This window comes from Musca domestica, unplaced genomic scaffold (genome assembly GCF_030504385.1).
Source record: "Musca domestica strain aabys unplaced genomic scaffold, Musca_domestica.polishedcontigs.V.1.1 102, whole genome shotgun sequence".
Lineage (NCBI taxonomy): Eukaryota > Metazoa > Arthropoda > Insecta > Diptera > Muscidae > Musca > Musca domestica.
The window spans coordinates 1,198,608-1,211,840 of NW_026712117.1; the positions used below are offsets into that span (position 1 = coordinate 1,198,608).

At 37.1% G+C, this 13,233-nt stretch overlaps 1 protein-coding gene across 1 annotated transcript; it reads right to left on the bottom strand.

The window, feature by feature from the left end:
- Window positions 1-1,645: 1,645 nt before the first annotated feature.
- LOC101901030 (mucin-19) lies at window positions 1,646-11,088 on the bottom strand. Its single transcript, XM_005185869.4, has 5 exons — window positions 9,444-11,088; window positions 7,826-7,935; window positions 7,630-7,762; window positions 7,080-7,563; window positions 1,646-7,004 (listed from the first exon to the last, which is right to left on the bottom strand). Exons 1-5 carry the CDS (start codon window positions 10,406-10,408, stop codon window positions 3,576-3,578), a joined length of 5,121 nt encoding a protein of 1,706 aa, XP_005185926.2. The 5' UTR covers window positions 10,409-11,088; the 3' UTR covers window positions 1,646-3,575.
- Window positions 11,089-13,233: the final 2,145 nt, after the last annotated feature.

Below are 13,233 nucleotides of genomic sequence, written 5' to 3' on the forward strand. Positions count from 1 at the left end.
CAGAACTGCAGGGATGTTTATGATATCGAAAAAATTGAAATACTAATAGATTTTTCCTGCAGGTTCTGGAACAATCATTTCATTCATCATCATTTTGAAAATGTAAAGATTTTTACCGAATTTTTTTTGCTATGATAGTTTAAGAGATTGTTCATAGTCTATACATTATTTAGTCTTTGATAAAACAATAAAGAAACCTCAATTGACTTAAAAAAAAAAAACAGAAAACAAAATAAAATAAAAAGACATTATTATTCTTTGTATAATTTGTAAAAATTAAAACGCAGCTACTGCATATATTTATTTAATAAAAATTGTTAATGTAATCTATCACACTACAATTTTGTAATTGAAACGTAAAGTTGTTGTTGATTTTGTAATGTAACATTTAAAAAAAATATGTTATACTTATTTGCTTACACGTACACATTCATCATATTCATAAAATTCATTCTCCGTAGTAAAATAGATTTTGTATGCCATCATTTAGTTAGACTTAATTAAGAATTATAATATGTATATTAAACAAATACAACATATATACAATTATTATTATAATTATTTTCATTTTAAATTTTCAAAGGCAAAAATTAATGTTCACAAAACGACGAAGACCAAAGGCCATTTTCGTTTTTTTTCTTTTTTTTGTGTTATAACGTCACAGACGTCGCACACACACATCAATATTAAAGATATTTTTTAAGGACTTTTTATTGTTAACAAAACAAAAAAGGATATCAAAATCAAAAATAGTTCAATTTATCGATCGACTTAAAGCTAAAGAAACAAAACAAATATAGAAGAACTTAACATATACAATGTACTTACATATATAAATAACAACATTTATTACATAATTCATATCTACTGCACTTGTATACATACATACAAACATAGGTGTGTAACAACAATTCTCGAATACAGCATTTTCTTGTTAACTGAAGAGCAAGACACTATGGAAAACGTCATCCGGATGGATGTTCACTTTTGGAAGGGAATGATATGGGTTTTTATTTATTCTCACAATTTCTTTTGCATGCAGATCAAAAAAGGATAACCATTCGAAAATTGAAATCATTGAATCCATACGGCAGAAGTGCCAAAAAATTGGGAATATGTTTTTTTTTTTTTTGTATGGGTTATATTACACTCAAAACCAATTACATTTAGTATAAGAGGTACTCCCAAAACGTAATTTGATTTGTACATGGTCCGCCGCCATATAACGTTTTCTTTTTCAACTAGAGCTATTTTGCGAATGGTAACACTTAGCTTATGTTTGATTTGGCACTCAATTAGTTTTATCCTTTGAATTTGGTGGTGTATGCGCTTTGAACAACGCTGGGAAATATAGCGATATTAATTTGAAAATAATGGTAATGTTGCAGAATGTGTGCGCAAAAGGAGTACGGTTTTTGAAAGAAGAGAAGCATCGTCACAGAAAACCAGCACTCATATATAGGATGGACCCAATTTTTCTTCGAATATGAGCAAGTAGTGGCAGTTATGTTATCGGGCCATGCAGAACAAATTTTTGTCACAAAAATTAAAGAGGAAAGCATTGGCAACGTTTGCTTCCAACAGAAAGGCGCTACGTACCGCACAGCCGAAGCTCAACTCGATATTTTGTGGCCTGTTTTTGAAGATCACATTATTCACCTGAGGTGGGTTACCCACATCGCAGCTAGGATTTGACACCATTGGTCTATTATTTGTAGGTGCCGACAAAAAGCCAGAGACAATTGACGCTTTAAAGGACAATACTGGAGGAAAGTCTTGGTGAAATGCCACTACAAACATTCGATATTGTGCTTTAAAATTCGACCTATCGTGTAGGCTACTGCATGGCCAACTAAGGGAACTATTTTAATAAAATTATTTTCCTACTACACTATGTGTTGGGAGTATTACAAGTTTGATTGGCCAAAAATTGTGTAACACCTCTAGATATTGGTTCCCAACATAGCAAACCATATATGGATCTTCCTATCTCGCCGACCTGAGTCGGTGTAACTATGTATGTCCGTTCGTCCGTCTGTCCATGTTAATTTGTAATCAAGCTACATGTCGCAATTATGGCCAATCTTCACGAAATTGACAATGGAGGTGGGGTTAAGGTCAGAATAGAAGCCTTTTGTTTTTGGGGAACACCGCCCAAGAACAGAAAAATTTACTGATTTTGCAATTGCTCCACAGGACACAATTATGAACCAATCGACGCGACCAATTTTGGATGTAGTTAGAGTTTAGGGCTGGGCAGAATCCTAACAATTTAAATGGTCATCGGACAATATTTTGCGTGTAAAATAAACCATAACTTTTATGTCAAAACATGCGAAAACAAAACTGCGAATATTTTTAATCCCGGCCAAATCAAAAATTCATTTAAAGGTCACTACTGATCATTACTGTGATGCTGATTGCCTAAATATCGGATATGTAGCGAATTAATGACAATCTATATGTAAATGAAAATGATGTTAGTTATTCCGCTTATAAGTCAAAATCCGGTGGACCGATTTGACCCATTTGAAAAGGGCGAAAGTAAATTTTTTTGTAATTTTTTTTTAAATTTTTGTCATATTTTTTTCGCATGCGATTTTTGACTTGACTTACAATTTTGAATTGTACATTTTCTCAAGTTTTCCTACACCCCGCAACACTATGTGTTTATGGTATTATATACAGGTCGCAATTATCGTCTGATCTAAACGAAATTTGGCATGGGGATAGGTTAGGGTCAGAATAAAAGCCTATTGTTTTTTGAAGATTTACATTTAGGGGTTCAAATGAACCAAAAAAAAAAAGACAATTTTCCTGATTTTGCAGCAACCAATTTGGTATTTGAAGATGTACATTTAGGGGTTCAAATGAACCAAAAAAAAAAAAAAAGAAAATTTTTCTGATTTTGCAGCAACCAAATTGGTATGTTGAAAAATAGAGTGTTCCAAAATTCAATTCCGAAATGCTGCCTTTGCATATTTTGTACATCGAGGAGGTTTGGCAACTTCATTGTGTCTAAAAAACCTTTTTACCATTCTCCATTCTTTATTTTTCCTATTAAATTCTCAGCTTCAAGTCACACTTTTTTACTTTGCTTTTTGCACATTTATTTATTTTTTTTTTTTTTTTTTGCTTTATCAAACCTAAGCATTGTACTGACTGAGAACTAACCCCCACTACGTTATAAACCACTTTTATAACACAATATCGGCTATGGCAACAAAAAATGAATTAGTATCGCTCATAAATAGCATTACTAATAGCGTCGAAAGACCTTCGATTCCTGTCTTTTTTATACGCGATCATTCTCTACAACCTTTCAAGTGTCTCCTTTATTGACCGCATTCAAATCATGTAAATATTTACCCTTCCGAAAATGAGATTTTTTAAAGTTTTCCAACCTCAGCCAATAAAAGACTCATAGCTCCATTATTATCGTTGTCGTCATGATCTTCATCAACAATTTCGGGATTTTGCATTACAGCATCAACTAAAATTGTCTCCTCTATTATGGAGTCATGTGACTTTTGTGGCTTTAAACGTTTCCTTTTGACTTGCTCTTCAGGCAAATTCTACAAATTATCCAATAGATCGGATCCTACACCAATAACAACGGATGACTCACCTCCAGTATTAGATCCCATTGCCGTTGAGGCTGACACCACCGCCGTCGACGACCCTCCCAATCCACTATTATTTCCAATCAAAACAGATGAATCGCCGGATTGGGTACAAAAATCTGGTGACATAACATCATTATCGACGCGTGGTCCATTGAGCAGAGAATCCTCTTCGTTCATAAGTGGAGCATCAACGCCTACTACATCCGATCCCATCAAATTGTCCGTACCCACAGTGCCAAATGACGATGCTAGGCTGTCATCAATTGTATTGCCATTTATAAGAAAATCTCTAGTAAATTCGGTTGGACTGTAGCGAAAACTACTCGGCGTTGTAGTAATTGGTGTGGAGGGCATCGATTTGGATATGTCACAAGCAGATCTGGATAAAGCTGTATTCATATTGCCGTAACCATATTTTCCCGTCGATGAAAAATAATTACTTCCCAGCGGATGACAATTGTTGGCGAAGCGCCGTCGATAGAAATTATTACCACTTCCCGGCATGCATGAAGGATTTTGATGTGGCAATGGCGTCGAAGGTACAGATCGGGATATTGAGGCGGTCGATGACATAATAGCACCACCTACCCCATTGCCGTTGCTACCGTAACTACTTAACGAAAGTGAAAATTGCCCAGCACTACTATAACCAGAGGAAGATCCTGCCGATGAGCAAGATGTTTTTGTGCCGGTTGAACTGCCACCTGATTGGGTTATACTTGAAAATTTTACAAAATCCGGTGAGGATAGAATCTCATTCACATCCACATCATCTAGTAAAGCTGTCGAATCTGAGCCCACAACATTACCAACTTCTTCCAGTTTTATCGACGAACTTTGTTGGCTGCAACTATTTTCAGAAAGCATTGTTACAGAGTCTATGAAGTCGGTGTGTATTGGCGTTTGGGCCAAGGAATTGCAAGCCGAATAGGCAGTGCCCGTAACAGAGTTCAATTGAAATTCACGATTAAATGTGGGCGAATGCGATCGTTGCAGTTGTGACAGGGGCACCGAACGAGAACGCTGTGTCAAATCATTCATGATAGATTCACTGTCTTTAAGAGACACCTGAGAGACTGCTGCCTGCTGATTTTGAGGACCACAGATTGATGATGTGGCGGATGCTGAGGCGGCGGCTGCTTCTGCAAATAAATCCAAATCTAAAGAATTTTGATCAACCATGGCAGCAGCATGGTTCTGATTTGAACTCTGAAAATTATTGAATGCCGATGAATTTGTCGACGTTGGCCATTGTTCTAGCAAAAGGTTATTAGATAGAGCAAATAATTGTTGTTCCTGTTGTTGTTTTAGCACAGAAGGACTAGGTGGAGCTGAAGCCGATGTCATTGTCGACATGTAGGTGCGCCTTCTACGAGTGGCACCTATCATGGGATCAGAAGATGATTCAGAATCTAAAGATTGCTGCTTAGTCAGTAGACGACTAAAATTAGGACTGGCAAAAAATCCACTATTACTGCTATGACTGCCACTTCCGGCACTGCCGCCACCCTTAAGGACCGATGAAGTGGCTGATGTGTTATTAATGTTCGGAGATATTGGTAAAAAACTATAATTTTTTCTTGCCGCCGTTATATCAGAGGATGATGATGTATTTAAATTTATTTTACGTTTATATGAAACCTTTGTGGGTGGTTGAGGGGGCTGTTGCAATTGTTGTTGTTGATTTTGCAACTGTTGTTGTTGTTGTTGCTGATGCTTTTGTGTGAGTTGTTCTAGAGACGCTGAGGCAGTTCCAACAGTAGATGTTAAATGCTTAGAAGATGATACAAATTTTCCACAAGACTCCCGATTGGTATGAAGCGAAGATGATGCATTGGCATTTCTCAGGTAGTTAAGAGCCTGCTGTGATAGCTGTTTGCTTGCTAGCTTCGAGTTGTTTGCCTCATTATTTACTGAGCCCGTGCTATCACGTTTTATGCTGCCAGCATTCATCGTTGGCAAGGTTTGTCTTGTTGCTCCCACGGCTGTTGCCGATGAAGTTGTGCTACCAGACATAGTCACCGTTGTTGAGGTAGACGAAGTCGGAGCCATATTTGATACCACTGGCGTTACTGTTGGATAACTGTGTCGTTTAGCATCGGAGGAAGAATTTTTTGTTAATTTTTCCTCAGCGTCTCCCATCTGAAAATATTGAAGCAGTTCAGTTTCATTCTCTTCAGAATTTTCTTCTTCGGGCAAAAAGTAATCATCCAATTCCCGCTTATCCATATTGCAAATGCTGATCACTCTTTCACGTGGTATTCCCAAATTCTCGGGCAGATCAGCAGCATCTTTTACGACGGCGCTCAAATCGGGTTGATCACATGCCGAAGGATTTGCACTCAGAAGTTTCTTGGCGCGTAACTGTTGTAAATTCCTGGAAACAACTTTTGGTAGGCCCATGGCATCCTCTTGCAATGACGAATGATGGTTATTTGGGCTGGTAGAGGGAGCCATTTGTGCTGGAGGCCCCATCGAATAGCATGTTGGTGCTACTGCACTAGAATCCAAGGCACTGGAACTGTTGATATTACTGTTGCCATTGTTGTTCGGTGATGTAATGACACTTGCTGCCACCGGAGGTGGCGTTGATGCTGTTGTCGTTATTATGGGGAGAGTTGGCCTGGAAGCACTCGTTATGGTTGTTGCTGTTGTTCTATTGTTGGATGTTGGAGAATTTGGCCAGAAGCTTTTAGTTTCTTGAGCTTTTCGTACTTTTTTACAAAAGATATTTGTTGTATTGTAGTCTTCTACGCCAACGTCCTCTTGTTTTATGGTGGTAGTACTATGAATTGTTGTTTGGGATTGTGGTGCTGGTGGCGACGGCTGACTTTCTACCGCAAGTTCCATAATTTTTGGCGTTAAATTTTTGACGGCCGTTGTAGTGTTATTATTTGTTGCAATTGCTGGTGAACGTACATGTTCAAAGGCGCTGCCTGTTAAACTAGTAGACGCGGGTCTAACTCCTGGATGCCCACCTCGCGTTTCAGCTGCCAAATTAATTGGCATTGTTTGCTGCTGTTGTTGTTGACTTTGATTTGAGTAAGGGTTATATATGGGAATATGCTTGTTGGAGGAATCATTTTCTGAAGAATGCGTAGTTGCTATCGCTGATGTTGTTGATACGTAGCCAGGAGAATCTACAATTTCTTGTTTTATCTTAACGCAACTAAGCAGTTTTTGTCCATCATCAATCGAGATTAGTGGAGATGTGGGGTTGCGTTGACTGCTGCCCTTTGAACTGTTGGCTGGTGACAACTGAGGTTGAATTTGACCAGCAACTTGGTCTACTGCTGTATTCGATTGGTGGCAACTAGATTCTGACGAAGAAGAACCTTTGCGTTTCTTTTTGCGTCGTTTCTTCAAAGGGCCCATATCCTGTTAAAATTTAAAAAAGAAAACATATGTTATTAAATCAATGTTATTGACCTTCCGCATTGAAATACTTCTTACAGCCATAACACGTTTCTCTTTTGGTTCCCTTTGGGCGTATTTCTTGTGTATCATATGACTGCCTGTTTTATTTGTGCCAGTAAATGATGTATAATGCCCTTGTGGATTGGAACCATTAGCTTTAATCTGATTTGCCAGTTCATTGATATCGTTCACTTTAACGTGGAGCACATTTTCAGCCCATTGTTTGATAATGGACCATGATTCTTCTTGATCTTCTTCAACGTTATCGGAAAATGTATCTCCCGATTCAGTTACGGCATCTGAATCTCCCTTAAGCAATGATGGCTTTGTCGTTGTCGTTGTAAGCGTTGGTAAGTGTGGTGCTGGCAATTTGCTGGTTTTTCGCATAGCTGCATAACAATAACGGGAATGTCCTCTAGTTCCCAAACGTCTGGGTCTTATGCCAGGAAAAACTTGTTTCATTACTTTACCAAAATCAGCCGTAGATAATGGTTTTATATTTAAACGTTCGCAATAGACTCTGGAGAAAGTGTGATAAACAATAAAAAACACTCCAAAAATAAAATAACCACAACATTGTACTTACAAGTAATCATTGTATACATCCTGTTTAGGTATCGAAACTTGTGGATCTTGTTCCAAATGTGTTCGTACCCAATTGATGGTGTGATTGATTTCGGAACGTGTTCCGAGAGGATTTTGCGGTTGACGTAAGGGATCTGAATAAAGACAAAGACATTGTGAGTAATTGAAAAATAGCAGTGATTTATTTTTTGACTTACCAGTTTCAGGTTGCTCCCCGGGCAAACGTAAATAGAGCAAAAGTTTTTCTACTGGTCTCAGTGTTGATATACGGTCCAATATTTGCACAATTTGTTGTTTGGCATGATCGCTATTTTATAATGATAAAAATAAGTTAGATTGGGTGTAGGCTTAAGGAGCTACATTGAGAGAGCAGTCAATTCTAGACTTGACAGTTGATAGCTAAGTCCTTACCATGGTGGACAAACCAATGACGTATGGAAGACATAAATATATTATTAAACAAGAATTTCTGCAATTGATTGGGATCCGTCCAATCTCACTGATACAGCTTATCAGAACGAACGTGAAGTTCGTTAGCAAGCTCCAGAGAAATATCCCAACTTAATTTAAACTTAGACTTAAAGAGGCCACAAAAGGGCTATGACTTCGCGAAGCTCCTGTTCATCTGAAAAGAAGGAGGCCACGACGACTCCTGAACCAGTGGTATCATCCTCCAAATCGCAATACAAAGTGATTAAGTGTTACAAAACCAAAAACATTTGTGGAAAGAAGAGCAAGCAAAAGCATGCCTTAAAATACACCAAACCGGCTCTGCCAAGCTCTCCGGTGGCGTCACCACTTCTACCCACTACAATGGTGGGGAGGGTGAAGAACCAAACGTTTGCTTAAGTACCAACTTCGTTAAAGGATGCGGTCTCAGAGACGGCCCGGTGTTAGAACCAGAACATAGCATGTGCAACTGTTACAACAACCTAAACTGCCTCGCATCCAGAGCATAAGGTCAACTGAAGGACAATAACCTGAGGACAAGAAAAAAATGACGATGCAGGCGATACAACAATCCGTATCGTATCCTTTGGTTGTGTAAAAAAAGGACAGCAGGGAACGCACGGTATTGCTGCGCTGAAACCTTGAGACACAAAGCCAACACAAGATTGTTCAGCCGCTCAACGAATGTCACCGGAGGGGTTCAGTCATCAGTACAGATGACTATTTCGGTGTATATATTCTTAGATACTTCCTCAAAACTACGGGCGGTTATTGGCACATATTTTTACAAATTCTTAAGAGTGTTGCACAAAAATGGAGAAACCCTTTCGAACACTCTATTATAAATCTAAATGTTCTTGAGACCTGTTAACACAGGCATTTAATCATCATCTGCATTGGCAGTTCCATATTTCGATCGAAGGGTGTCGGTCGATTGATTTACCAACAAGACATTATTATTATTTCACTGCAAATTTCAGATCGTTAAGCTCGTCTCGAAAGAGAAAACAAAAACTTAAATCATAAAACATATGATCTTCGCCTTAACAAGGCAAAACTCAAGACATTACTTCATAAATCGAAATCTTAAACATTCCTATAAGAATTCCCAAATGAATGGTAACGTCCCATCCGAATTACGAGAATACTATCTGTAAGACTGATTTATATAGCTATTCGCACACACATTAACGATAGTATTGTAAACAAAATACACGTATGTACATCATTACATTTAAACGATAGTATCTATAAGTTTTCATTACATTCTTATCAGAATTCGGGTTAACGAATCTATGAAATGTAAATGTAATACTGATCAAATGTTAAAGATTACACTGGAATATGTCTGGGTTTTATACACACCTTATACCCCATTCGACAACTTCTTGTATGCGGCGTAGTTTTTCTTCGTCTGGTGCATTTACACCTAAGCCCATTAGACGTCCATGGATCGGTGTTGGGGCCAATTTGGTACCAGAACTCCCTGTACTTATTGTATTAATGACTTGTTCCGCTAATTGGCTACTAATGGCTCCAGCATTGCTATTGGGTGTCATATCGCCAACATTGGCAAAAGGCTGCCGGCTAGAAGATTGAGTAATCGATGGCGAGAGCGCTGAAGTGGATGTGGTTGTAGTTGTGGTCGAAACAGCCGGACCAACTCCACTACCACCACTGTTGGAAGATGTCAAATTAGTTGGTCCTATGGAACCAATTTGATTGGATCCGAATGTAGCAGCTGCCATTATTTTGCTCAGCTCAAATTGTTGTTGAACATTTAAATGTTGGAATTGATCCATGCCGAAATGTGGATGTAGATGATGGGACGATGGTGGTATTGTTTGCCCAGGAAAATGTTGAGAATTTATTGTGGCAGACTGATGACCATGTGGATTACTGGCTGCTATAGTGGGCGCAGCATACGGATTTGGAGTTAAGACTGATGTCGTCGCAGCAGCAGACGATGCGGCAGCAAATGGTGGGGGTATAAATCCACTGGGTACAGGTACATTTGAAGTCGACGAAGACGACTGTGGTATTGCAGTGAGTGACGATGATGTTGCAGTGCTGTGATCCAACGGTGGTGGCGCCTGGAAGCGTGCCGATGCATACGATACTACATCATGTGGGCTGCCGCCACTTATAGGGTTCGTAGCGCCATACAGAGCGGCAGACGTTGCCGCCGTCGGTAAAGCTAATGCTGATCCCACATTTGCATTATAAATGGGCGAGATGCCCTGTTGAATTTGCTGATGTTGTTTTTGTGCTGCCGCTGCCCCTCCTTTCGTCCACTGTACTGCTGCTCCTTGTCCATTTTTTTCGGACATATCGCAATGTATAAAAAGCCGAGCGCGAACGTGTGACAATAACTGTACACGAGCAGCTAAGTTCACTCTCCGTGGCTGGCGCTTCAAATATCAGTACCAATTTCCCTTCTCTTTCCGTCGAAATTATCTATCACACTTTCCTTTCCACACGTAAAAAGGCAAAACAAATCAACTGCTAGCTAGCCACCGCAGCCGTTCGTTCTTATCTTAAGCTCTAAGAGTTGGTCGGTTGGTTATACACCAAACCGGGTGTATAACTTGTTGTATTTCTTAAAATATACACTTAAAATTCCTTTACTTCCACACTAAACTGCTAAAAAAGTTAAATGTTAATCGCACTCGTTGCTTTAGGACACAACAGCAGCAAATGTAATCTATGTCTGCTCGATAATAAAACATTTTTTCTTTTTTTTTTTTTTTGTTCACCGTATTTCTTTTTCTATCCGTTTCGTTTTCTTTTGCGTTTCGTTTTATTGTGTTCTTGTCGTAAACATATTTACACTTATTTTCACATTTTAGTCGGCACGTTAACGCATTGCTGCATTGTTAGAATTATCGAAAAACTATTAAAAAGTTATTAATAAACAACATTATTATTAAAAAAAGATTTTTTCCTATTTGCGTTGTAACGTGTGTCCTATCCCTTTTCTTCAATATTCGTTCAATTATTAGAGCTGGCAAACAATCGATGACAATATCGATAGTATCGAATAGTATTTTGAAGGAAATATCGATTGATAGTTAATTCTATCGATAGCGTTTTTTTTAAAGTTTTTTTTTTTTTTAGAATTTCTGGAGATATCCAAAATATCCAGAGTGTGTTTTTTAAAAACCAATATTTTGTAATATAAGGAATGTTGACACTTTCACTAGTATTGCCATTAAAAAATAATTGATCAAACAGAACAAAAAACAGTGTGTGTAAGCGAGCAGCTTGAAAACAAAACACATGGCACAACTACAGAAGGTAGAACAAAGATACCCCCTAAATACAATTTTTAGTAGCGGGGTTTTCTAAATTTGTTTGCCCTTACCATGGTAGGATTAGAAAGGTAATTTCGCGAAAACATTGATCAGTTGCAGAACCTGCAATAATTTACTAGCCTATGGACTGTTTCAGAACTGCAAGAATGTAAAAGCTTTTACTACGACAACCGGTTTTCCTTTATGATATCAAATAAAATTGCAAAAGTAGTAGATTCCATGGTACAATAAAATAAATAAAGTAGAGCTACCAGCTGATTACAATTTTTTTCTAAGTGTACCCAACTTATGCCTATTTTGTGTGTGTATTTATTGTTTTGAAAAATAAGAACCAGATATCAATAATTGGAAGACTCTTAAATTGCGGGCGGGTATTAATGATATTAACTATATTTACCATGGAATTGAAAGATTGAACTTGGGATCATATTTTTGAGAGAACATCCAGGCATTTCAATCATTTTTCGCGATATTTGACTCATTTTGAAAATAAACATTTAATATCAAATAAACCTCATTACAAATTAGCATTACCAGCTCTGCATTTTCTGTAATTTACCTTGTCAATTTATAACGCATAAAAACAGTTCCCATCTCTAATTTTGTGTGTATACAGTGGATTATAAAGGTAAACTCATTTCAAATTAGCTTTCCCAGCTCTGCATTTTCTGTAATTTACCTTGTCAAATTTCATAAAAACAGTTCTCATCTCTGATTTTGTGTGTATACAATGGATTTTTGCATATAGATTTTGACAATGACATGTTGTCAACTGTCAACTGTATAAATTTGAAAAAATTGTAAACATATGATTGCATGACTTTACTTCTTAGTTCTACCATGAATGGACTTATGAATATAGATTTTGACAATGAGATGTTATCCAATGAATAAATTTAAAAAAAGTTTTAAACATATGATTGCATGTATATACCTTTTTAATTGTACCATGATTTGGGGTAATTCTGACATCAAGTGGGCATAGCAACAGGGTTGTAGTTCTCTAGGTTTACGAAGCTGCTCTACCTCCCTATTGTGCCATGGTAGATTCTTGTAGGATCTGGGACAAAGTATTAGTAATTTTATTTCGATAATGTAAATGGCCAATTATTGGTGTTAACCTATTTAGAGATTCTGCATGTAAAAGTATTTCAATTATGTATAAACTCGCTATAAAAAATAATACTGGTAGATGCATCAGCGTTTGGGAAAATTGATATGTATTTTTTTTTAAATGTTTTTCTATACCTCGCCTATCGTTATTTTGCATTTGCATTTTTTAATCAATTTTTACAAATTTGAATACTTTTTCATTGAAAAATGTTACTTCTAAAATAACATGCAACTACTACTTGTATTCTTCTCCCATGTTTATTCTCTTTTGCAAGAATACTATTAAAAGAAAAATAAAAAGAATTAAGCATGGTACAATGAAGACAAGGTAGTGGATTGTAAAAAATACACGGTGTTCCATTCGTTTTTTTATGTTACAAGACTCTAGCTTCAGCGTTATGTTTTTCAAATTTAATCATTCTGTCCATGGTAGAATCAAGAAGGTAAAAATCATGCTAACATATGCTTACAATTATTTTCAAAAAAATTCATTTGCAACATCTCATTGTCAAAATATGTGTTTTTTATATCCATTATAAATACACAAATCAGAGATGGTAACCTATTTTTTTGCAGTGAAATTTGACAAAGTAAATTACAGAAAATACAGAGATGGGTATGATTATTTCAAATGAATTTACTTACCATGTAATACAGTAAATCATCGTAAATTTGGTATGATTAAACTCATAATCGAAATAGTTCTCCTAATCTTCATGCGAATGGAT

Coding starts and splice junctions, on each gene's coding strand:
- LOC101901030 (XM_005185869.4), bottom strand. CDS start 10,408: ATGTCCGAAAAAAATGGACAAGGAGCAGCAGTACAGTGGACGAAAGGA. Junction 7,763..7,825: donor CGGGGAGCAACCTGAAACTG/GTAAGTCAAAAA, acceptor GTCTTTATTCAG/ATCCCTTACGTCAACCGCAA. Junction 7,005..7,079: donor AAGAGAAACGTGTTATGGCT/GTAAGAAGTATT, acceptor AAATTTTAACAG/GATATGGGCCCTTTGAAGAA.